The 26,688-nt window shown below is 40.2% G+C and overlaps 2 protein-coding genes across 3 annotated transcripts; both read right to left on the reverse strand.

Moving 5' to 3' along the window:
• Positions 1–584: 584 nt before the first annotated feature.
• On the reverse strand, positions 585–14,816 carry LOC143330410 (kelch-like protein 9). The gene is made up of 11 exons (XM_076746980.1): positions 14,680–14,816; positions 13,045–13,089; positions 11,932–12,074; positions 11,398–11,615; positions 10,288–10,420; positions 9,468–9,664; positions 9,081–9,156; positions 8,207–8,764; positions 7,600–7,779; positions 7,350–7,463; positions 585–1,706 (listed from the first exon to the last, which is right to left on the reverse strand). The coding sequence occupies exons 1-11, from the start codon at positions 14,733–14,735 to the stop codon at positions 1,210–1,212; spliced, it is 2,217 nt and encodes a 738-aa protein (XP_076603095.1). The 5' UTR covers positions 14,736–14,816; the 3' UTR covers positions 585–1,209.
• Positions 14,817–15,997: 1,181 nt separating this feature from the next.
• hao2 (hydroxyacid oxidase 2 (long chain)) lies at positions 15,998–26,440 on the reverse strand. 2 transcript variants are annotated; one of them, XM_076747486.1, is made up of 8 exons: positions 26,424–26,440; positions 20,674–20,826; positions 19,399–19,550; positions 18,536–18,819; positions 17,836–18,057; positions 16,853–17,011; positions 16,182–16,251; positions 15,998–16,053 (listed from the first exon to the last, which is right to left on the reverse strand). In XM_076747486.1, the coding sequence occupies exons 1-8, from the start codon at positions 26,438–26,440 to the stop codon at positions 15,998–16,000; spliced, it is 1,113 nt and encodes a 370-aa protein (XP_076603601.1). The 2 variants fall into 2 exon arrangements, with proteins under 2 accessions (XP_076603601.1, XP_076603602.1); XM_076747487.1 differs by lacking the exon at positions 26,424–26,440 and adding an exon at positions 22,047–22,063.
• Positions 26,441–26,688: the final 248 nt, after the last annotated feature.

Raw genomic sequence — 26,688 nt, forward strand, 5'->3', positions numbered from 1 at the left:
TGAACTCAAAGGTACAGCAATGAAATCCAGAGGCTTCTTAGGTTAGGCTGATCTGTCATTGCTGAGGCATTAAGGGACTGAATACCGGTTACGTTGAATGATAGATTTCATTATAGATAGTTGTGAGTAGTTCGAGCCTTCTCAGACCAAAGCTGACATGTAATCTGTTCTATTACAGCTTTTATTGAGGGGATTTCCTCATGTGTGTTTCTGTTGGATCTGTGCTGTTATGGGTCAGTTCACTCAGCTTTGTTTTGGTGAAAATGTGACTTTCTGTGTCAGTAACAGAATGATAGCAAGTTTCAATCAAAGTTCCAAATCATAAAAAGGACATGCTATCTTCACAGCCACATTCTTGCTTACATCTTGTGACTTTGTGCCCTAAAACTCCATAATCATGAATAAAATTAAAAACCGATGAATGAGTAATTGGCTTTTGATACATTCCTTCATACTTCATTATGATACAGAGAGCTCAGTTTATTCCTCTCAGCTTGTGCGTCATCATAGATGACAGTTCTGTGCCACACTGCCGCAAGGTAATGGGCTAGATAGGACACATGTTACACAGACTGCACTTGTTTGCAGGATAAAATCTGTTTTAGTTTATTGAGATTGGAAGAGCAATGAGAAGATAAAATAATGCCACCTTAATCCTTGGATCACATTATTTCCATTTGTCTAAAGCTGCGTTTACACCAAAATTCACTCAGGTGATTTCATTTATTTCATTGAAGAGATGAATTGGCCTTATGTCTAACTGATCCTGACTTGTTTGCCTCAGAAATCAATCAGATTTAACTCTGACCTGTGACACAGCGATACTCAATATTCCATGAATCAGTGTCCAGCCAGTTTGAGAAGGAGGGTGGGTTTGACTTTTCATCAAGCATGTACTGAATGCTTCCTTTTACATTCTGAAACTGCAGTTTGAGAACACAAGCAGCAGAGCAGAAGGGATGTTTCATGGCTGACAGTAAATGCAAGAACAGGAACTAAAAGAGAGTAAAGTGTCTGATAGAAAAGTGTAGAATTTTCAAACTGTTGAATACTAAGGTTAGCTAACCATGCTTGCACCTGCAGCTGGTGTTTTCAACACACACTATTTCCTGTTTTGCCCTCTGTTTGCCACAACCTACTGACAAATTTCATCTTGGCAGTTCTGGTCTGACAGCGGCAAGTTGGAAACCCCCTATTGGTGGTGCACTATCAGCTCTGAGCTGTGGGCAGTGGACACTCCTGTATCTGGGCCTCATCCACGGACCCCTCCGGCAGATGGACTGTCATTGTACAGGCACGAATCCCCCCCAGAGGCTCCAGCACGTTGAACACTCTGTCCCACACGTCCCGCTCTGGATCATACCGTTGCACAATGTCAACCATGCATCTGCTGTTCCAGGAGTATCCTCCCACCACATAGATCTGCCCGTTAAACACTGTCACACCGACATCACTCTGGCCCCGTGGCATTGGTGCCACCACTGTCCATTGGTCTGTCTCTGGGCTGTAGTATTCGCAGCCCAAGACATCGTCATAGTCGCTACTGCCTCGGAAGTGATTTCCGCCCATCACGTAGAGTCTGTCTCCTACAGTGCACATGCAGTGCAGGCCGCGGAGCTCTGTCATGTCGGCTCGTCGACTCCATGTGTCTGCGACGGGATCGTAACACCAAAGCTCCTTCTGGAATGTGTCACGGGTGATGCCACCTGTGTGACGAAACAGAACCCAACAAATGTTACGATACGTTAGAAATATTCCCGTTTAAACAATCCTTCAGACACTAAAGTGTGTTATTTAGAAGAGTAGATATAGGCTAGTGGCAAACGTTTACACTTAGCCTACCACATACAAATGAGCTAACATTTCCCACAGGAAAATCTGGTAGATATTCAGGGCTCCAGCTTGTTAAAGGAATATTATGCAACTATTTTACCTTAAAAAGCTTGATTTTGATGGTTCATGGACTTTAAGGGAGAATGTTGCCACTCTGTGACCCTGGTGCCTGTTCTTGCACGATGTAACTTGGGTTGATTGGGTACAATCTCCTGTGTGTGAAACATTTCTGGCAGTACGCTACACACCAAGAGGAAGCTAGCTCTGTGTTCTCAGTAGTCAGCTTATCTGTCCATCAGGGAAGTCTGTAAATCACTGAGAGTTGGGGCAGAGCACCCGGTGAACATCAGAGGAAAAAAAATATCTTCTCCATAAAATATGATGCACTCTGGAAATGTTAGGGCGCCAAGTTGCAAAAAAAACCACCGGCGAAATGTTGCTTTAATGTTTGGAAACAGCTGCTCGTTATGATATAAGGTTGTCTCAGTACGTCATGTGCATGTGGCAAAAAATCCCTGTATGCAACACTACATTTGATTTGATCCAGTGTAAACACATCAGGAGTACTTAAAATGTATGAAAATGACACTGTGCGCCCAAGAAAATCTGTCAAGTGAATAACAAGTGTCTGTGGGAAAGTTTTGATGTTGAGGTCAGGACAGCACTGTCCTGTGGCCGGATATCGAAAACAGACGTGGTCAGCACATTTCCTTTCACACTCTAAAGGCAATGTCATCTATAGATCTTTTAAGGATGATGTCTTTACATTGCTCATTCCTTGTAAAGGTCAAAGACAAGGTCGTGGTTACTGTATTTCACAGAGGAACAGAAAGTTGCCCTGAACAGCGAAGGGTTGAACAGTCCAGAAATGTTCTGCATATATCATGAAATGACATCATCCAGCAATACATACTGTATTTTCTAATATTGAAGATATGTTCTTTCTACATAAGTATAACAGTAACTATTATATAAATCAAGCATAAAACCTTCCTGCCTTCATGTCAATCTGAACAAACCACTGAAGCATCCCAAAATAAAAATGATACAGTTCAAATGATCACTCAACGTGTCATTTTTTGTCTTAGCAGCTTCTTTCCGCAGAAGAGCTGATAACACTAAAAGAACGTCTTTGGTTTACAGGACCGTACAGTGTTTTACTTCCTACCATCTATGTAAGCCTTGTTGTGACCTATTTATGTATTTATCTATTCTGTTTCAGCAGGGAGTTAGAAGTATAGTAATTGAGATACAACATGCAAAAGCACATTTTCTGGTGTTTTAATTTCCTTTGTTGCCATGTAGGTTCTTTGCGCTGTTCAGCTTTAAGCATTTTGAATAATGAACTTAAATCTTGAAGTTTGAGGACTGAACTATTGAACTTTGCTACATTTGAAGTCACATCTATTATTTATCACAAACATCTATCCATAACATCTAACATCTATAACATCTATCCACCATGGTAATTTTGTAAGCTTTCTTCACATCAAGCATACTGCAGGTGGAATGACGGGTGCAACTTCCACAGCTCTACTGCTGTCTGTTCTGCAGCTCTGTGTAGTTTCGACCCACCTTTAGCTCATTGTTTTGGTTATTCAGACATTGCTTCATATAAAAAAGTAGACAGCAGTTTCAAGTCAGAGCTCACACAAATTACATGTGAAGATACTGTAGCCAAACATTTGGCAACCCACAAACGGCCAGATATAGTGGACAGACCAAACACAGGATACTGAACTAACGGTGAAGATGAGCCAAAAACAGCTCATAGTAATGCTCATCTTGAGCCGTCTCTGCCACCTGTGTAAGTATGTCAGGCAGTTGTTTGGTTAACATCTTAGCCATAACAGTTTGATAAGCTCAGGGCTCACTGGTTTGTATTTCAGGATGTAGTGGTTGACGGTTTACAATATAGTACTTATGTTCATACATAGAGATGCAGAAAAGCTGTAATTCTAAATCAATTTTCCTGTAACTTTAAGCCTTTTACTTAGCACATAACTTTGTGTTTTTGTTTAGTTTATAATGAGCCTGAGTGTCAACTCAGCACTGCCCTGGTGAAATGAAATGAATATGGTATATTTTCTGCTATATAATATATTACTAACTCACTCAAAGCTTTTGAGAGTCGTGGGCTTTAGATTTGTTGCTTTCTGCTGTTAACCACTTCAACCACAGGTCTTCGCATTTCCTGCATCTCAGTCTTACATGTGAAACTCATGTTTCTGCTCTCAACGTGACAAATTGGCTTCCTGTCCAAGGTTGCTGCGAAACCTGCCTGAGATCAGGCTGAGAGCAGCTCATGAGAGTCTGCTGCTAAACAGGAAGTGGTTTCAAATAGGTCAGCCAAGCAAGACTTTTCAATAATTCATCTTGTCAAAATGGAATATTTTGTCACCTGCAGAAAATCTCTAAGGTCCAGTTTTAGATGTGAATGAAAACATTCTATATTCAAGGATCCTTTCAGAGCTGAGTTTATACTGGACTGGACTCCCAAACTGGCAGGTTCTGCAGTGTTGGCTGATTGAGTACCCCTATATAGTCACATCCAAGCACAGAGGGTGTTGTATACTGTACAGATTGTAAAGGCCCTTTGGTAAATTGTGATTTGTTATATAAATAAAACTGACTTGATGTAGTGTTTTTTGGTGATTCCAATTTTCTGTTTACAGTGTAAAAGTGCAGGTTGTGCCACAAAACACTCCCATCAGGAAGCATCGCCATCATTTAAATTAAAGGGGTCCACTATTGAGCAGTTATTCCATGAGTGGGTCTCAGTTTTACTTGTCTCATGTACAAACACAAGGATGCACATGCACACACTTGTGCATATGGGTGACGCTACATACATTCCCGCCAATGGTTTCACACTATCCCAGGAAAAAAGGTAGGAAAGAAGATTGCTTGCATGAATGTGCACGAAGCAGGTCTCAAAATTTTCTTCAGAATTGGCTTTGCAGGTGTTTTATCAGGAAGGAAATACATTTATCATGTTTGTTCGACCTCAAGCAGACAAACAATGCATTTTTGTGAGTAAAGCTGAATGTTTTGTTTGTTGACAAGCTCTCTTCTGCTGACGGTCTGATGATAGTGCGGAAGTAAGGAAGTCATCGTAGACGCTTGGTTGTGCAAAGCATGTGTGGTCAACACTAGCGACTGTGTGTCAAAGTCGTGTCCCTTTCACCTGCAAATAGTCAACATTGGTTTCTTTTTACCAGAATTTTTTTTTGTAGCTCCAGCCATGACTATGATCTTTCCCTGACCACATGCTTTTTGCTCAGCTTAAAAGGTTAGCCTTCGGGGTAGCAGAATAGAAACCATCATATGAGTCATAAGGGTAGATTAGAAAGGCTCTGACAAACAAGTATGGGGATTCACACAGTTCTCCATCTTCATCTCTGTGAGACAGCACATAACACACACATGCACACTATCAGTGCATACATTGCTTGCTAGCTAAAGCTTAAGTCTGTATTGCCAGTATATTGACGGAGACAGCCAAGTAGACAAATGGACATGAATGGGAATGCACTATGTTCCTTGGGTCCTATGTTCCTCAGCTCAATATCCTCTTAATATGACACATTAAGGACACGTTTCAAAGAGATTTCTGTTGTCAGCAGTGTGTTTTCCCTTGGTCAAAAGGTCAAGGTGAGGGTCAAAATATTGAAATCACCCACCAACAGCTTATAGTCTGTGGATATTTTACCTCGTGAAACCTACACACTCAAATTGGTGACTCCAAACATTGATATCTCCAGAGTGGCTGAACAGATATTTACCATTGAAACTCCATTTTAAACACCCATCTCCATTCATTTTTTTTCTTTTTTTCTTTTTTTAAAGCAGGCGAGCATACAAACAAACATAGCACACATGACAATATAATAACATAACATCGAACAAAGAAACACAAATGGATACACACAAACAAACAAACAAACAACAAAATAAGACAAGACAAAATAAAATATAGGAACCCTTCAAATATTAAAAAAATAAATTTACTACAGCATCACAAAATAACATATGAGAGAGCATATTTATAATTGTATATTATCCCACTCTTCAATAGAGGAGATTTTTTCCCATTTCATATTATGTAGTGCTACTTTCTACTTATTTGTAGCAATTATTTTTTCCAAAAGAAGCTGGCTTTGCAATATATTTTTGAACAAACATATTTAGGCTAGTTCTTGAAGCAGATATCCAATGTTCTTAGCCAGTTTTGGATTTTGGTCCACAAACCTCTTCTTCATTACAAAATCTACATAATGGTGACTCTACAATATCAAACATATTAAGTTGCTTTTTAGTAGCAGTAACTTTATAAAAAATCTTCAACTGAAAAATTCTAGAGTAAGAATCAATTGTTTTTTATAAATTGTTCTGAAAAACTGTTTCCAAGGTATCAAAATATTGAATTCGTCTTTCCAAAAAGTACAGACTAAGTGTAGGAATGCGGTGAGGCCTCTGCGCTGTAAAATAAAATTCTAAATTTTTTTGTTAATTTTTATTCTAGATAACCATTTCTGACATCTCGTAATAGGTGCGCAGATCTGCAGTTTGTATCCTCTACATTTTAACTTCCGTTTCCAATTGATTGGGATGGCTGAAATCAGCTGATTGAAGTTAAAAATATTACAAATTTGTCCATACAACCTGCAAAATTTATCATATGAAAGAAAATCACCTGTACTATCTAGTATATCGTTTACAAAAACAATTCCGTTTCTCCAAAATGTTTCCCATAAAACAGGCTTCTCATCTATTCATACTTCTGAATTAATGGAATCCAGTAACTCCTCCTCTAGTATTTCACCTTCGCTTTGCTGCTGCACTGAAAGTATCTGATCATAGTTTACTGGAAAGAATAAATCAATATCAGAGTCAGCAAGGGTTCATTTTCAAAACAAAATATGGCTTTGAAATAATCCACCTCCTGACACAATATTTCCTGAGGAGATGTTAAAAAAACACTTTTTGTGGCATACAAATTCATAATAGTTTTTTTTTGACAAAATTACTTTGATTTAATCTTAAAAAAAGAGCAGCACACTTTTCCCCTTTTTCCATCCAAGTAGCACGAGATCTATTGATGATACCATTTACACACCCAGAATATAAATTTTCCAGTTCCAATGGCTTATTTTTATGTAAATAAGTTATTTCTACAGAGGGAAGCCGCATTTCGTCCAACTTTTTATTCAGTTCATTTATCTCTTCGATTAAGCTCCTCTCCTTCATCAAATATTGTTTTTGCTTCCATGACCTCATCTTAATAGCATGACCTCTGAAAGCACATTTAAAGGCCTCCCAGATGTTATGTGGGTCTCCGTTCATTCTTAGTGAACTGTGAAGATAGCCCTCACCAATCTCTTACTATCTTTGGGAACATGGGCATAAACCTGCATGGTTACAACAAGGCAAACAATACGCTTCGTGTTCTATCTTCAAACACTTGCAAACAATAAAGATAAATACTGACTGTGTATTGAACAGTGTTACCTTACCTGAAATGTACACAAGGCCCCCGTGAACTGTTCCAGCATGTCCATAGTGAGGTTCCACCATACTGGTCACAAACGTCCATTCATTTTTCCTCAGGTTGTAGCACTCCACCGTGTCTGTCAAAGCGATATTTGGAGAGATGTTTTGGGGTGAATTTTAGGGGTGAGTTGGTAGAGACCAAACATAGAGCTAAAAGAAAGAATGGAATTACATTTCTTAGGTTGCTAGAAACGTGACTGAGTTGCAGCTCACCTATCTCTCCTGAGGCATTCCTTCCTCCGACTGCAAACAGTTTCCCCTTGACAGCGCTCAGGTGGAAGAATGTCCTCCGCTCGTTGAGTGAAGCAATCTGAAGCCACTTGTCAAAGCGCGGGTCATAGCGGTAGGCGCTGTCTATGGCTGTCTTACCCTTGGTGTCATAAGTACTCTGGCCTGAGAAGTCAACAAGAAGCAGTTTTAGAGTGGCAAATAAAAAGGAAGATGAATTATAACCTGTGAATCAATCATATGCATTTATTTAGATGTAGTTTTAGTTTAGATTTAGTTTGTTTGGTCATACTTGAGTCATACTTGATGTATTAAAAATGGGCATGTCTCCTTTTGATTTGTTTAGGTCTACAGTTCCTGTTCACCAATCAAACTAGACTTGGGTTATGTTTCTGTGCACTAGGATTTTAAAGATTGGGGATTATGCTTCTGTTAGGCTCCTATCCTGCAGTTTCCATGGATCATGACTTACGATTAGGGTCCTTGATTTGGCGTGTGCTTATCCCTAATTGAATACCCATGTTAAATAAACATGCAGTTTGCTTGATGTGAATATCGTCCTGGGTGTAGAGTGAATTGTAGGTTCTCTGACCTCCAACAATGAAGAGAAAGCCGCCTAGAAAAGCCACACCATGCTGGTAACGTGGCACATCCATGGGCTTCAGGGCTCTCCAGTGGCCAGACTTTTCATCATATAGCCGCAGCTCGCGGCTCACAACGAGTTGCTGTCGCATTACACCGCCCAGTGCCAGGATGTGGGTGGCCTCTGAGCGTATTTGTGTCCGCTCAGTTTGTAGAGATGGCTGCATGAAAGGCATCATCTGGTAGTTGCTGGCCTCCAGCAGGAGGTTCACGCAGGCCGTCTCAGTGCGCATCATGGAGTCTCCGCCCTCTTCATCATCCTGTGAGATCTGAATGAGTTCACTGGGGCTCATCAATGGGAAGCGAATATGGCGCATCAAGGCATAGACAGAGGAGCGGCGATTGGGGTGGTCATGGTCCAGCCATCCTCTAGCGATGTGGTAGAGCTCCAGCTCAGAGAAACCCTCCAGGGAGTTGCTGGCCAGAGCGTTGGCCATGCTGGTTTCAGAGAGCTGGAGGTAGCGGCCACACTCAACCAGTGCTGAGAGGTTCTGGCTCACAAACTCACCTAGGGTACAACAAAGAGGAACAACATTGATAATTGTGACCCTCCAGCTTATTTTTGTTATTTAACCAAAAGGATGCCTGATGCACAAAACTTAAGTCTTCTTACAGTACATTTTGATAATAGTAAAGTGGGTTCAATAATGGACAAATGAACGGGTAGACTTTTTTAGGGATTGCTGAGGATCTGAAGAGTTGAACAACTGCAATACAGAATCTCTATGGTGTTCCCACCTTCCACCTCATCTATGTGTTTATACAGACCGAAGAAAGGTTGTACTTTCGTTACTGTGCTCTCAGATCAGTTTCATTGCAGTCACCTATATTCAGCTGAACATCCTCCAGAAGCAAGTCTGTGGCGATGCGCTCCACCTCCACACAGTTATCAATAGTGATCTGCATCAAAGAAAAACACAGAAAGGGAATAAATTAGGTGAATGAAAATAATTGCCTGCTTCATTCTGCATTACTTTCTCTATTTTGCATGTACAGCTGTTGGCAATCACATACAAAGGTCACACATAAATGTCTCTTGTCTGTACAGTATAATTGACCCTGAGAGAGAGGGCATTAAAGGACAGTCAAGCACTCAGAGGGATCTGACAGCCAGAGCCAGACCTCCATTAGCTGAATATAAAACCTCCCCATTAATGAACTGATGCAGCATAATAAGAGTGTGACATTACACTGAAACAAAAGCTTCTCACCTCACTGCTCAGTAGCTGATTACAGAACCTCAGGACAGGCATGACCTGCAAGAAATTGGCAGCCTCCAGTGTATCCTGAAGATTACCCATATCGAGACTGACTTTGGATGTGTAAATGAAGTCTATAATGTTCTTTAAACCCAACTTAGTGACCCCATGCAGCTTGATCTCTCTCATCTCCTGCTCCCTCATGCCTCCTGAACAAGTACAAAGAGACAAAGACAAGGTGAATGAGTGATTTTGCATCATGTCAGAGGATTTATGTTGTGCAGGCATTACGCCAAAGTGCGCTGTCAGCAAGCTAGAAAGACACAGCTGGCACCATAAAGCATGGCTGCTCATACGGTGTGAAGATAATAAAAGTGTGTTAGTTAATATTGGTGTCACATGCAAATATCTTTCATGCAGAAGTAAGAAAGAATCCCAGCAAGTCCTTCCTCTTTTCTTTGACTATTTTTGACAAGCCTCAAGACTGAGATGTCCTAAAATGGTTACATACAACCTTTACAGTAGTAACCTCAGGACAAACATTGTGTCACTGGTGATAGGGATCTGAAAGTAGCAAAGGTCCCAGCCCCACATGAATTTTTGTGTCCACATTGGACCTGATGTTGTATTTGTGCCATTAACTATGTGAAAGACATGGCTCTGAGGATGGCTATGTCTGTCTGTCCACTACTGAAATATCTCAGCTATATCTCAGCAGCTATTCTGTTTGTTTACATTACGTACTAATGCACTTGTCACTGAGTACGTTTCATCATGTAATGAACTCAAGTTTCTTGTCTGCTTTTCAGCCTAATAAAGCCGTACCACTCACCGGTGAACATTGCCTTGAAATAGTCACTGGATGAAGCCATGATGACTCTGTGGACTGGGAAAGTTTCATTGCTGTCCCCAGGAACCAAGACTACATCACAGAGAGTCTCATCTGCTCGAAAAGTATGGAAGCCCTGTGGAAAAAAAACAATACTTGTCAAGAATAACTTGGTATGTTGAATTTTACTTCAGCAAATCACAATCATAATAATGCTGAGAAACTTTAGGGATTGGAGGCCCCGACTAGATTCATCAAGACCCATGCCAATGAAAATCAAGTTTTTAACTTTGTTAAAATGTTGGGATGTTTTTTTATATGCTTAAAGACATACAGTATCAGGAGTGAAATAAGCAGTTCATGCCATGGCTAAATATTCTCACTCTCACTCTCTGAGGCAGTCTCAGAAACACCGACTCAGACAGGCAGGGTTTCAGACATCACATACCAAAGGAACCAAGCACTACCAACCACCAACTCTGTATGAGAGCCTGTACATCTCTCCTTCTTTGGAGTCAGTTCCCAGTTTGAACATGTATGGCTGAATTACACCTGCATTACCACTTGTCATTGTGGACAATAGATAGCAAAACAGAAAACAAGCAGAGGTTTGTGTGTTTGATGAGCAGAATTGAGAGTAAGCAGGTCTGCTTAAGCTGCAGACATGCGGTGGAGGGGTGGGTGGAGAAAGAGATGGAGCCTATATCCATACTCATCAGTGCATACTAAATAAAGGCAAATTGTAGAGTTACAGTTAATCCATTTTAAGGCATGAAGGGATTTTTTTCATGGAAAACAATTCCATATGCACCACACAGGAAGAGGACACTTTCCTTCCTTTGAGAACGCAGAGAGGACAGTTATAAGACAAATTCTTATCAATGCAGGAAATAAATCCACTTCATGACAGACTGTGTTTTAAGCATAATGTAACTCTTATTTTTAGACAAAAAGCCCCACTGTTGAGTTAATTGTGTTACAATAATGTAGATGTAAAAACCTATATGATATATGAAGTGCCTTCAGTTTATTACAGGCAAGAGGGTGTGCAACTCCAAAATAAGTTCATTACCCTGAGCCATTTGATTTAGTGGTAAAAAGTCACAAACATACCTGCAATACAGCCGTTCCGTGTTCAGTGCTATTGAACACCTTGCACAGCGGCCGAGGCGGAAGTTTGGGCTTGGTGGCCTTGTCTGGACATTTAACTGGCATTTCCATGGGTGGGGGGAGAGGAGCCGCAGCCGGAGCTGGAACTGGAACTGGAACTGGGACTGGGACTGGGGCTGGAGCTGGGGCTGGAGCTGGGGCTGGTGGAGAAGGCCTTTCATCTATCAAATCCAAATGGAGAAGAGATATTTAGAGGTGAGGAAATAGAGTAAAAAGTACTATAATTCTCTATACGTATTGCAGTATAAATATAAAGTGGCATTGAAATGGAAATACTCCAGTAAAGTTTTACAAAATTGTTCTTAAGTACAGTACTTAATGCACTTAGTTACTTTCACATGTTCTATTGTATCACTGTCTCCTTGATTTTTTTTATTGCAGTTGTTTATATTTATTTGATCTGTCATCTTTCTTGTGTCAGATGGGATCAATAGTTACAATGCAAATTGAAGCCGCAGACAGCGAGTGAGCACACACCTTGACGAACAGGTCTGTCAGGCGGAGCAGGGGGTCTCTCGGGCTGAGCTGGAGGTCTCGGAGGATCCCTGGACTGATGCCTGCTTCCCAGGCGAGACAGTCTGCGGCTCAGCCTCCCCGGCCCGCTGTCGTCTCCACTTCCCCTACAGAGGACGAGGTGTGGGTGACTTTAAGAGCAGTATGATCAGCTACGTATGATCAATTTAATGCAAATGGGGCAAGAACAAGTAGAAAATAGTACGTTTACGAATGTGCCAAATTTGAAAGCCTCTATAACCTTTTACAGTTTTGTGTCACAGCACTTCCTCTTAGGATTTGTACAAATGCCACTTCCTTCCTTTGAACTGGCAGGCCACTCTTCACATGGCCTGAAGCCTAACTCCAACCATCTCTAAGCTGAAGCGTTTGATTGATGGAGTTTGTATCTTGAAAGAGGGCTTGCGTCCTCAATACAGCTGACGAAAGTCCCATATCTGTTTTGTATTGCAAGTTCAATGGTTCCTCCTTTTAAGGTGAGCCTCTTCTCTTGAAGCTGTTTCCTGAGAAGCTACTCATAAACAGTGAGTTCAGGTATAAAATACTGAAAGTAGAGAAAAGACTCAAAATACCAGCATTAAATGCACATTTTGTAAACATTTCTTTCAATTTTCTAAAAAAATTTAGAACATCACTTGGATTAGTGAAAGATATTAATTTTAGATTAATCTGACATCCATCAATCTGATGTGTATCAACATACAGGAAAACAAGTTTGTGATGCTTTAAACACACAGTTTAAGTTTTCATTGTATATTCTTTAGAATTATAAGTAAATAAGTAAGTAAATTCAATAGCTTAAACGTTTGAAAATATAGAAATCGTTGATAAACATATTGTAGCATGTGCTTCTGTCATTCAGCATCAAACTTGGAGCGTGTTGTACAGTTGTAGAGAACAAAACGAATGCTGGAAAATGATTGCAGGTAGAAGCACAGACAAGATGAAAATAAGAAAATCAAAAATCTTTTTGTCATCTTGTTTCCAACCTCTCAACACAGAGTCTTCCAAGTGCTAAACTCAGTAACACCCTTAAATCATTTCTTTGACATACTGAAACCCAAAAAAACAGCTCACCCCATGTCATTGGCCTCTTGGGGTTGTGGACGCTGATGAGACTTCCTGCATGGTGACAAAAGAAGAGCTTTAAAGGGGAGAAAGTGATTTTAGAAACTACAGCAATGTGCTGTTTTGATCCCAGAAGAAGACATCTACAGGACAAGTTTACATATTATTAAAGTTACTTTTGTGCATCCCCGCTAATGCACAAGTATCATGTCTCCTGTAAGATGACTCATCGTTGACCCAGTTTTTGTGTCAGTCAGTCACCTGTTGTAATGTCCTTTTTGTGTGTGTGTGTTTGATGTAGCCTCTCTTGTTGGCAGGCAGTATAAATGTCACTGAACTTCAGTCTCCTTAGTGAAACTGTGAAGCCTTTCACAGTCAAACACTAATGATGTCTTAGAGAGTACACATATTAAATTGTGTGGACAGTGACATTTCTGTGAGGTTTTATTTAGCATGTTAGCTGGACAGTAAATCATTCATTTTCCACATCCCATGTGTTGCAACCTGAAACTTCAAATAGCAGCATGTTTGTCATGAGATAAGATTGGCTGTGTCACAGGCTTTATGGTTGACTTTTTGAAATGTTTATTATTTTGTACTCATATTCAGCACCAGCAATGTTTGGTATCACTTTTAGTAATGCACAATTTGACAAAGATATTACAAACAGTCTTCTTTATGCTACATATTTATTCACATTATACCATGTACCATATGTGTCACATTTAGTTACCATTATCTAGTTATTTGCTCTTCCTGTTGCAGCTCCTCTTGTTCTATAACTGCAATGCATTGTTGTACGGCTGAATGTTATCTTTAAGTGGTATCATTTCTGTAATCTTACTTGTCATATGATCGAGTCTGAAAGACCTTTTTGTTTGAATTACTGATGGGTTAGGACACATTAGCTCCTCCTCAACTGACAAGTGTAATGAATTAAAATGAGTAAAACGATGCAGTACTTTTGTCTAAATTCAATGGTGGAATGTTGTACATTTACTCAAGAACTGTACTTTCTCCACTTTGTGCAACTCAAAGCTATATCGCTATATTGCATCATTACTGTTCAGATTACAATTCTTAATACCTTTCCTGCAGTGAAAATAACATATCTGCAACTGTGGTCAATTTGAATGTGAATATTTCTGATAAACTGAAGGATTAAATGGACATATGGACAACAAAATGATCCTACTCGTTAAGATAAATCAACTATTTGCAACCTCTCTTGGATTAACTGGAAAATGCATCACCACAAAACTGAAAACAGACATTTTTTTCATAAACTGTTGATTTTTTATATAATTCCATGTAGATGAAACTACCCAACAGTAAATAAAGTAGATCTACAGCAGTAAAATGCAACATACACATTAATGCAGCAGTAATATTAATTCAAAAACAAATCTAGTAGTAAAACACAAACAGGGATAATTTTACTGCAGAATGCTACTGAAAATACAAACTTCTACTCAAGTAAGGTTTTGAATGCAGGACTTTTTCTTGCAGTGGAGTATTTTCACAGAGCGGTATTAGTCGATTTACTTTACTAAAGGATCTGAGTAGTGAAACACAGCCATATGAATACACACATACGACTCTGTGCTACCTCATGGTCGTGTACTGTGCCTGTGGGTGACCTACCTGGAAGAAATCCTCCTCAGCAGACTGGACCTGATGCCTCCCTCCAGCCTGCTCATCTAACCAGCCAGGGTTGGTTGGAACACTGAGCAGAAAATGTCTGCTGCACTGCACCGTCTGGTTGGAGAGTTGGAGTATCTGGGTGAGCATTGCCGTTTCTGTGCTTTAACCGACACCTCAGTCACTTCCTGTGCTACTTCTCTTTCTCACTGCCTTTCTGCATCTTGACGCTTGCTACCCCAATGTGTCATACTTGAAATACAGTTAGTGAAGTAAACAAAAGGTTTCACATGTTGTTCTGAAGGTGCTGAAATGAACACATAGGTGCATGAGCAGGCCTTCGCTTATCTACTTGGGTAAGACAAGAATGATAATCCACAAGGAGGAATGTATTTTCTGAAATTGTTTAGCATTCATTCTCATGTTTTATGTTATTTTCATGTCTTTTGCAGAATGAAAACAGGGAACATACAAAATGAAATCCCACAGAGAGACAATAGACAAAATGGTCTTTTGACATTTTGAAGTGGAAGTTTATAGTCCACTGTGTTTTTAGCTGCTGGTGGAAGCGCTGCAATCACTGAGCAGGTTAGTTTTTCTGTGCTGTTCCCTGGAGTAATTAGATTATATTCATTTTAATTCAACACCCATATCTTCTATAGATATTGAGGCAATTGTGTGCTTCACAGCCAAATTGTTGAGAAATACTGCACCTGAATCTTCCCTGCATTAAAGCTCAAAGCTTGTCCACATTAATTCCCTTGAGTATGTAGCTAGGAAACAAAACCAAAAGACAGACTTCTGCCATGCACACATCTGTTAGTGACTACTAATAATAGATCCAGAGCAACAGATCTTCATCACCTCAGCTGACGTTTATTGAACCACAAGCACTGGCAGCATCTCAAACTGCAGTGTGTCATGACATGTCACTATCAGTTGCATTTGTTACAATAAAACCAAAGTTGTGTTGCCTTCATGAAAAGTGCCTCCATCCCCTCCAGTCCAAAAGCAAAAACACTTTCATTATTCAACTGCTAAATCTCCTGCCAACCTTCAGCTTTCCCAGGACACTGTCTAACTCCTACACTCCTGCATGAATACATATTGGATGTCAAACGCAAGTCATTTCCAAATTGTGGAAGCTGCTTGCATGTTTCGTTTTTACTTGACAAAGTCACAGGTTCTGAGATGAACATCTTTCAGTTTCTTTGTCATGGTGGAGTCTCAGGCTCTTGCTCAACACTGCTGGTTTGGTTCAGTTGTGGATCCTGTTCAGTGGGTGACGTTGTTGTCCTCAGTGCTGCCCTCTGCTGGTCTGTTAGAGTTTAGAGAACTGAATGAGGTTCCTGTTGATTTCTGCCACGTTCCTGCAGCCTGGATGAGAGCAATATGAGATGTTGTTGTTGTAGTAGAGTCAGAATGTTGCTGTACTTATTTTGCCACAAACATAAACATGGTTACACTGATCACGTCAGTTTGAGTGGCGTGACCTCACGTCTCACCTGATAAAGCCATGGACAGACGGAACTCATCGTTTAAGATTTGCAGTACCTCCCTCACCCCTTCCTCACCCTGAAAGATCACACAGGACCCATAATTACTGGAAAAGCCTAAATACAATCTGTGAAAAGTTAACATCAGTATATGTCAGCTTTAGCTTTTCATTTTGGTTCTTGACTTTGTGGATGTTTAGACAGAATAACAGTGCTACAATTTGCAAATACTAACTTTTTTAAAACCGTTATTTTACCAGGAAGTCTCATTGAGCTCAAAAATACCAGACCAAGGTTGCAGCTGTACACAATCACAACATATTAAAATGGAACATGTGCAACATGATATGCAAAAAACAAAACAAAACAACCCACATTAAAACAGAAGAACAGCTAAAACAACAACAACAACAAAAACCCACAGTGGCCTCTCCAAAAATCAACCACACGCACACATACCGCCTTCATGAAGACATTGATCATGATGCCCTTTTTTTTGTAACTTAACTGTTTAAATCAACAATAGTTTAGAATATAAACCTTACACCAAGGCCTTAGCTCAACAGTGTCAATGTCTTTCAAAGATAAACTTCAGCTGTCAAGGACAGCAGCTTAGTGGAGTCTGCACATGTGGGATAGAAGCTAAACAGGAAAGGAAACATCAGTGTTGTGGTTTGTACCTTGTATGCAAGTCCCCACACTGCTGGACGTCCAATGAAAACACACTTGGCTCCCAAGGCCAGCGATTTCAATACATCACTTCCTGTCCTGATTCCTCCATCCAGATAGACCTCGATCCTGCCCTGCACGGTGTCCACGATCTCTGACAGCGCATCAATCTGTTGGCAACAGAGCTGAAGATGTAGCAGGGCCAACACACTTTATAGCAACAGAGCACATGCTGGTAAGTGTAGCTGTGTTTCCACCTGGCTTTTCATTCTGCACTGTAGCCCAGGCTTGACTGTGTATATTACCATTACTTTTTTGGGGAACACTGTGGCTCAAAACCATAACAAGCTCATGGTATCTACATCTCAGGTTTATCACTGTCAGATACTACAGCATCATTACCAGTGGTAACATTAAAGGAATAGTTTGACAATTTGGCAAATGTGCTTATCAGCATTCTTGCTGGGAGTTAGATGAAAAGATCAGTACCACTTCGTCACTAACGTCTGTGGGTTAGCTGGTTAGCTTAGCTTGGTATAAAGGCTGGGAACAGGGAGCAAAAGCAGGCCTGGTTCTGTCCGAAGGTACCAAAATCCACCTAAGAGCGTCTCTAAAGCTCGCTAATGAACACATTAGTTTATCCTGTTTGTTTAATCTGTAAAGAAACAACTTGTGATGATGTTATGGGGGTTTATGTGCCAAACTATTTCACACACAGAAAAGTGACTTCCTGCTGTCTTGTCTGGTTGCCTGGCAACCTCAATGTGACAAGAAGACACCAGGAAACACATAAAACAGCAACCTGTTGTTTTTACTCTTCTATACTGTTGAAGATTTAAGATGATGAAGATGTCTTATGTTACTCAGTGAGCTCAGAGCTGCTGGTAGGTACAGTCATAATGGTGGTATACTTGCATTCACTTATATAAACACAACATTGGAAACAAAATGAGCTTTAATATTTAACTTGAGAAGTAACAGGGACAGGAAGTACCGAGGCTGGGCCTCCGTCCAGCTGTCTCCCCCCATGGTTTGACACAATGATGCCCTGGACGCCATGCTCCACAGCCAACTCAGCGTCCTCCTTGGTCAGGATCCCCTTGATGATAATAGGCAGGCGGGTGATGGATTGCAGCCAGTAAACGTCCTTCCAACTGATGGACGGGTCCAAGGTGTTGGCTGGGATCCCATACTCCTCTGGGACTGCTGCCTCCTGCTTATAGTGCATGTGGTCCAACTAGTTTAAGGGTCCACTTGATATACAAATGGTCTCTGGACAACTACTGCTGCTTGTACTTTCCCTGATAATGACGCTGCCAGAACATGGATTTGAGATATTTCCTATATATGTCTTGTAGCTACATTTCATGGGTCACACAAGCAATTTGTGATGGAGAAATACTTCATAATATAACTTCATAATATAATTATGAACAAGACATCTGGAATGTTACATCTGATGTAACTCTAAAAAATGTCAGCTTGGGTATGAATATTTCATTCAATGTAAGTATTCAAGTTTACATCAGTGTAGTAGTGAATAAAATAACCTTGTCTTACGTATCTCACATTTTCTCATTTGACCTGACTTGTCTTAGTCTTGTCTGTTCTTGTTCAGTCTTATCTTTGTCTTGTCTCATTTAATTTGTTCTTCTATGTCATTAAATTTTGAAAATGTCAAGAAAAACTGTTACCTGGAACACTCCATCAAAGTTTTTGACCTTGAGGTGCGGCGGCAGCTTGAACTGGTTGCGGATGTCGTTGCGGCGCTTTCCAGTGTAGGGGACATCGACGGTGAGGACCAGGGCCTTGTAGCCAAGCGCTTCTACACGGTGTACAATCTGTTCTGACAGCTTCCGGTCCCGGTACACATACAGCTGGAACCAGCGGTAACCGTTTGGTGCTGCTGCCACTATCTCCTCCACTGAGCAGGTGGAGTAAGTGCTGGTGATGTAGCAGGTGTTGAGTGCCTCTGTGGCTGTGGAAGTTGAGAAATTATTATAGGGGTCACTGAGGATCAAACTCACCTGTTGAGCTGAGTTCAGTCACCCAGTACGCTGTCAGTACACTGTACACTGACAGTGTCAGTGTGTCCATGTGCCTCTGACTTTCAGAAATGTAGGAAGAGTAATTGTCTTCTCGTCACAGTCCTCTTCCAAACTGCACCACCAGGGCTTTAATTAAACAACTATAATAATTATTGAAAACTTAACTGGCCATTTTATTAGTTGAGCATTAAATTAGCTTTAAGAAAAAAGAGAAAAGACCAGAGAGCCTTCATTACAGCACAGGATTACTGCAATCTTATGCTCCCATCTAGTGTTGGCAATTGTTACTGGATAAAAACCTTGAAAATACAACTACAAACTCAGAAATTTTGAAAGAAAAAAATCCGCTCTTTTTGCATTTTTGAAAAGCTTTCATGATTAAACATTGAAATCAGGGCATTCTGTATGTTAATAGCTTTTCATCACTCACTCACACACACACACACACACACACACACACACACACACACACACACACACACACACACACACACACACACAGTCCTCACCCCGAGCAGTGGCCACCTCTCCTTCATGCCAGGCCAGGCAGTGAAAGGCAGTAGGTGCGATACCAACTGGAAAGCTGATTTCTGTCCCCTGAACGGTGGTCCGGGTGTCACTCACTGACACATCCCGCAGGATGCGAGGCCTGAGACGGATCCTGAGTGTGGAGAACAGACCGCATTAGGACCATCTTAAGAAGTAGGGGAGGCAGCAGTGGGTGATATACAAAATTCTATATTTTGACATGGTGTTTTTTATGTGCTAGTTTATGAACTGAGGAGCTGCTTATAGATAAAACTTTACTTAAAATGATTTAGTTAAAAAATGGCTAAAAACTAGCAATAGTTATTAGTATACCTTATTATCTCACCAGCCATGTTTATCTAACCTCTTAGATAACCTCTTCAAAAAGGATAAATCTGTAAAATACATATGTAAATGTAGGTTTTATGTTTGTTTTCCACTTATTTTCCTCATTTGGACAAAAAGTTACCTTTACCTAACGGTGGAACAAACCAGCCTCTTGACCAAGTATTGTAAAATCTTAATACCGGTATTGTCAAATGAAGCCATTCTTTTAAGAGAATCCCTCTCGAGATGATGCAATGCTGTTTTTGCTGGACAATTCATATTTCTTTGACTAAGAAGAGACAGAATCTGGGATTCTGTTTCCCCAAAGCTTTGACTTGAGATCATCTTTCCAAGACACAGGCCAGTCTTTATTCCTGCTGGGGAAAATCTCTAACCTGAGCCCAAATGCATCAGCAAACAAACCCCATGTAAGAAGTTTGTTGGAGCAAAAGCATATATGAACAGAACCATCAGAGTGAAAAAAAACAGTCCATCAGTCACTTTATGGAGACATTAGGAAAGCTGAGAGGAATGCATGAAGAGACACACAAAGGAGAAGCTCTGAGAAGATAAAAAACCTCATGAACAGTTCCATACTCACTACAGCAGGGTGGACATAACAGTGCAGCATGAAATTTATCACAACCACACATGCTGTACTGTATGGAGAGAAATCAGTTACAGCAGTCAAAAGTCCACAAAAGCTTTAACATAAATAATGTCAGGCCTTGATGGTGAATTTCTATGTTATTGAGCAGAACCATCAGTAGAACCATTTAAGCTGTTCTGTGTCACTGTCTGTGCTGTTTAAGATGGAGACTCTCATTGTTTGGTAAATTTAAAAGGTCTTAAATATTCAATTGTGGTGCTAAATTGTGTAATTGTGATGACCTTGCATGTCAAGGTAAGTTTTATTTTTCCCACTGTACCTTTTGTAAGCCAGTAAGTTGTCGTCCCTGGTGCAGCATTCGTCTGCTCCAGCTGCATAATAATCCCAGGTGGCCTTTGAGAGATGCTCCTTAGCATACTCCTCAAAGTCTGTCAGGCATACCATAGCCATCTCTGCACAGCGACCTCCCTCTCTGTGTGGGAACAGCATATACAATACCACAGCAGAACAGGAGGGACATCAACCATCAACACACATTCTATTTCAAGTCATTTCACCGTAAGCACAGGCTGTATGAATAATAACTGGCTGAAAATGGAGCTTCAGCATTCAGAATATCTCTTTACTCAATGCTAAACACTGCTGACTCAGCTCAACCTAATTAGTTATTTATTTCCAGTCTTTACCACAACCAGGCACTTCTCATATTTTTACCATCCCGTGTCATCTGGAAAGTGGATTTTGGTGCAAATAGCTGCAGGCACCAACAGCAAACAGACTTCGAGTTCAAAATGAAAAACTACTCTACAAGCAAGAGCTTCCAGCTTCAAGACTTACCACAAATGACTGATCTTTCAGAAACAAAATCCCTCACTCACATGACACAGCCTCCACGAAGGACTGAAGACGCAACATCGCCGCTCAGACGAAAACTGCCCTCGTATCAGCAAATGCAGTGCGATCAAAACTCAACTGTCGAGCTTCCACGCTTTGACACCTGAGCAATAAAATGGCTGGTTTACTTTTAGCTTTAACACAGAGATGAATCAGTGTCTGTGTCAGTCCTTGTGTCCACACTGTTGCTTTTGTGTCAGTCAGAAACAAACTTTCATAGAGCCACTATGAAAGCCACAGACAGTGTATGTGACCCGATGATGACCCTTTCTCTTATTGTGTTTACACAAGCTGGAAATGTGCTGATGGTGACTCCAACTATAGTGCGGACAAGAGGCGTTTGACACAGTGCTCTGTGGCCCAGATGGTACGTACAGTCGTACACATGGGCATACACATTTACACAATGTATGCACAGGCCTGCAGGCTACCACATGCAGTACATACCTCTTCTTAGAGTAATAGAAATCTTCACATTGGTGAAATAATCAGCTTTAAATTTGAAAAATGTCCTCACTGAGGAATAAATAAAAAGTTAGTCAGGACTACCTACACGTGGACAAAGTATTCAGATCCTCAGTAAAGTAAAAGGTAAGAAATACTCTGTTACAAAAAAAGAATAACAATGCATCATATTTGATATGCAGATAAGTAAAGTAGTAACTACACCTGTCAAAGAAATGTTTGGAGACCAAGGTTTCTTGTGATATGCAGTGAAGCACAGTACAAGTATACACTGGCATAAAATGGAAATTAAATACAGTACAACTAGATGAAAATTTCGCTTCCGTACAATACTTAAGTAAATTTACTTTACTTAAATAAAGTTACATTATCCTCCCTTTGAGGTCACAACGGACATGCCCTATGTTTTCAGAAGGAAATTTGGGGACCAGTTTATGTTGTCTAATTTAGAGTTACACTCAGTTGAGGCAGACTCCATATATTAAAAAAACAACAACAACAAAAAAAACCCAATTCACATGAAAATTGACTATTTCCAGGCTTAGAAAAAAATTGTGTAAAAAAAAAAAAAAAGAAAGAATTAATTTAATAATCTAACAGATTTTCTCAGGTTTTACACCACCAAGTAGTGGAAGCTCGGGACATAAATTATACTGCCAACACATTCAGAAAGGAAAAAAAACAAAACCGTGTTATAGGAAATTTGAAGTAGTTTAACATCAACATTAACATCAGTTCATACATTGATGTCATGTCATATGCATGTTTTCCTTTTTCTGTTCACTCTTACGACTTAAGACTCCAAGTTCATTACTTTTTATTACTGGAAGCTGCTTATCCTCGACGTCACAACAACCCCTCCCTCCCACTCCATCCCTTAATCCTGCTTTACTTGAGGTAAAACAAAGGCTTTAAGTCCAAACTTCATTAAGTACATTGAACTGACCCTTGGCTACGCCTCGCCCTTCTTAGATACTGTTGCTACGCCTGTCGACCTTCCATCCTGACACAGCACATGAAGTTTCCATTGATAACACTTGCAGATTTACTAAGTCTTTGATTCCTCACAGAAGTAAACATTTCTAGCTTACAACCATGGACACTTTAAAGGTGTAATGCTAATGCTTGAACTCCGTGAGTCAGCTGAGAAGTCTGTCAACAGCTGACGTTTCCATGTGACACATTTTAGAACGAGAATCCTGTAAAAGGGTCTTAAATATGTGCTTGATGGCTGCGTACATGACAAAATGCTGAGGCTAAAGCCACGTGTCCCAGCCATAACATCTGTGTCTCACCAGCTGTTGATCCATGCCACGTAAACAAGGGAGCAGCATTGTTTGTGTATTTCAATGTTGAGCTAATTTGCCTGGTAGTATGGTATTAAAAATAAAAAATGATCAAATGTAGAGTCATTAAAATGTTGTTCCTTGATAAATGGTGAACAGTGGTTAGATTTAGGCTGTGCCTCATTGGCACAGTGCTTCACTTTTACAGGAGAGAGGGATTTGAGGATATGAGGGAAAAGTAATGAATTTGGCAAATGTAATCGAATCTATTGTATATTTGGCTCAAGATGCTGGAGTGCGACCTTCCCCTGAACCAGGAGTGGGAAGCCTTTTTCCTATCAATGCCCATTTCAACTTTTAGAACGTCCTTCAAGGATCAGACTAAAATATTTACCACATATACCACACTAACCTCTAATGCAATGGCTGGAACTGCTGGTTCTGTCTGGTGTCAGATGGTAGTATGATGATGATGATGATGATGAAGATGATGCTACTCACAGCTGGTTTTCCAGGTTTGTGTCAGTCAGTCTTTACAGAATTTACTCTTTGTAAGAGTCACTGAGCTGTTCTCAGTAGTGGGTTGTCCCAAACAGAGATGCAAACTCCTCAGGACGCACATACAGTTTCTAGAACTGGAGCTGAGGGAGGTTGTTGAGCTCGTCATTGGTTTACAGCTCAATGATTTCATGTTGTAGCTCATCAGACACATCAGCTGGTTCTACAGCAAATCTGTTAAACTCCTTTTCTTGACTTTTCACATCCTGAAACCTCTCACCAAATGCCTGAAGGAGTTTTCACACTCAGCAGCAGATTCACATGTCATAGCAGCTTTTGTTCTCTCAGAGCAGGAAAATGCAAAGTGTTTCCTCTTTCCAGCTGCTGCAGCTTTAATTTCACTTCAGATGAGTTCACATTTGAAAGCAGAGAGCTGAGAAGCTGCGTTCAGCTCTTAGAGGTTCTTGGTAATGTCCACCATGAACAAGGATGTAGCTATGTAGCAGAACACACAGCATTCATTACCATTGAAAAACTAGACAAAAGACACCACCCTCATAACTCTTGACATACGCAGTACCACTCTTCTCATGCACATCACATTAACATGCAGAAAAATGCAAAGCTGGACAGGCCTGCTGGTGCCAAGTTATAGTTACTAAGCTCTGACTGGATGGTTGCTGTTCAGAGGAGGGGATTAGTGAAGGGTCAATTGCAGTAAAAAAAAAAAAATGCTTCAAGTCCAAAATGAATTGTAAACTGTCCCCCACCCCCACAAACTGTTTGATGAACACATCATCTGAACACCTAGCAAAGTCCATAAACATCGTTATTAATATAGAGCACGTGGCATACACATACATGGTCCTCTGTTCCAAACTTGATGATTTTCTTCCTTAGCACAGGCTTTTAGCACTGTCTCAGTCACACAAAGGCATGCTGTCCCATTCACCCAGATTTGTTTGGGTAAAAACAACCAAATTCCAGAAACAGAAACCTGATATTGGTTCCTTTTTTACTGATGTTGTTGCAGTAGTAGGTCATATTTGTGTTTCCATCAAACACTATAATGCAATATATTAGCTATGACAATTTTATGACCTCATGATGAAAACTAGCTTGTCACTGTCCTCACTTCATGCATTGCAGGGTCAACTTCTTGTTTGATGCTTGCCCCGCCGACCTACGTGATGTCAGCCCATTGACGGCATCCACCTTTGATTATGTGGTCTCAAAGCTAGGGCTCAGCATTTTCCCTCATCAGGCAGGAAAATAAACCCTGTATAGTTGTACTGTCCCATTCAACCCCAGGTGACTGCTTTTCTCAACTGGCTGATTGAATCCATGTTGTCACAGGTGGAAAAGGCAACGTGGTTGTTTCACCAAAGGAAGACGACTTTTAGGTTGTCAGAAGTTAAGTTAAGTTAAGTAATGAGAGGAAGGGAAGTGTGTGAAATGCACCCTAAACTGACTTGGATTGGACTTTTCATTCACCTGTCATCACCTGGGCCTAAACTTTGTTACAGCTGTACAACTGGACCCACAACTGCAACTCAACAAAACACAATCGCCACATCCATCGGCTGCTGGTGCCTTCAAGTGAGGCTGTGTTCACGACAAGACTGACACGGTAGTCTGTAGATCAGTTTCTCTGAATTCATGACGCATTTTAGCAGTCTTTCCTTTCTTTGTCTGACTTTTTTTATCTGCTGTACTGTTTAGTCAGTAAACGTGACACTGAACTGCAATATCAATCACATATCAAAGCTAGCTAAGCATTCACAACTGTATACGAAGCAACATCCATTTTAACGGCTTCTTATGATTTTTATCATTTAACCAGTTGCCTTGCAACCACATTTGTGACTTGTTGATGCTTGTCAAGCATATGTTTACTCAACTTTATGTGTCAAATATAGCAACAAGCCAAAAGATTCAATTTAAAGTAAGCCCAAATCCACACTACATGTCAATACTATACAGTGGACTATTCATTGACAGGGTAGTTACAGGGGAGAGAAATTTGGAGCTTTATTATTTTTGTACTAAAAACCTCGACAGACATCAGCATACCTGTGGCTTTGGAAAGACACTATCAATGAAGTGTCCAAACTCATGAAGAGTAAGTAAACTGTTTGTCATAAGATCAAACACCTCATGAAATGTTCCTGTGGATTCCTGCACACAATTTTTTTTTTTTTTTTTTTTACATCTCCTCAGTGAAGAACCTATTCTCTTAGCAGGTCAAAAACGATGGCAATGCGGATGGCCACTGTCTTTTTTTTTTTTTTTTTTTTTTTTTCTGTTGCTGTTGTTGTTATACCGATTTTCTCAGCTTGATAGGCTATCATTATCATTGCAAGTTGAATATTTTTGTCATCTCATGCTTAAAAATAAGGGTTATACTTAAACATCATTCAGTTCAGTTTCCATAAAAACGGAAGATGTAAGTAAGAAATAATAATTGTAAATCTGTACTTACTACGGCAAATAATAATTCCAAAAATATGGTCATTGTCACCATCACTCAAGCAAAAATGAAATTTTCACAGCTCAACAAAAAACTAACTTTACAAATTAATAATCAACAAATTACTTAAAATATAAATCAAAATTATATGATCAATGAAAAAAGATTGCTAAATGAATGAAAACTACATAATTAGAAAGAAATTAAAAATCAGTCATGATATAAGAAATAAGGAGTTGTATGGAAAATTTGACAATACATATTTTTGCCACTGACGACTAAACATTTTGTTTGATTTTTCTAGACAGTGAAAGAAATAGATCCTGGTGTGTCAATAGTTTAGAGGGATTGCTTATTTTTTTCTTTCTGAGCACACAAACGGCCGAGTGTATGAACAGACATCGAGCATGATGATGGTTTTCTGTTGCGTTTTCCTCCGTTCAGTTCAGTACTCACCGATTACAAATGTTCATTCTTTCTCAGCAGACTTTCTTCCCTTCCGACAGAGTCATAACCTGTGAACAGTCCACAACCAGAACACAAAGCACACGGGTTCCTGTTACTGCTACCGACACTGCTGATATAACCACTGCTGCTCTTATTTCCACTTACTGTATACTGATAGTACTACTGTTACTGTGACCATAAATCCTGTGCCACTAACAGCGATACTGGAAACGCTGATGATAGTACAACATCAAATATCCATTTTAGTTCTGCT

Source organism: Chaetodon auriga, chromosome 13 (assembly GCF_051107435.1).
Source record: "Chaetodon auriga isolate fChaAug3 chromosome 13, fChaAug3.hap1, whole genome shotgun sequence".
Taxonomy (NCBI): Eukaryota; Metazoa; Chordata; class Actinopteri; order Chaetodontiformes; family Chaetodontidae; genus Chaetodon; species Chaetodon auriga.

Excerpts from the sequence above, each read along its gene's own strand:
- LOC143330410 (XM_076746980.1), bottom strand. The coding sequence starts at position 14,735 with ATGAGCAGGCTGGAGGGAGGCATCAGGTCCAGTCTGCTGAGGAGGATT. Across the intron at positions 11,616-11,931 it reads TGACAGACCTGTTCGTCAAG|ATGAAAGGCCTTCTCCACCA; the intron begins GTGTGTGCTCAC and ends TGGATTTGATAG. Across the intron at positions 7,780-8,206 it reads CTTTCTCTTCATTGTTGGAG|GCCAGAGTACTTATGACACC; the intron begins GTCAGAGAACCT and ends TTGACTTCTCAG.
- hao2 (XM_076747486.1), bottom strand. Across the intron at positions 17,012-17,835 it reads TGGACGGAGGCCCAGCCTCG|ATTGATGCGCTGTCAGAGAT; the intron begins GTACTTCCTGTC and ends TGTTGCCAACAG. Across the intron at positions 16,054-16,181 it reads TCTGTCCATGGCTTTATCAG|GCTGCAGGAACGTGGCAGAA; the intron begins GTGAGACGTGAG and ends GCTCTCATCCAG.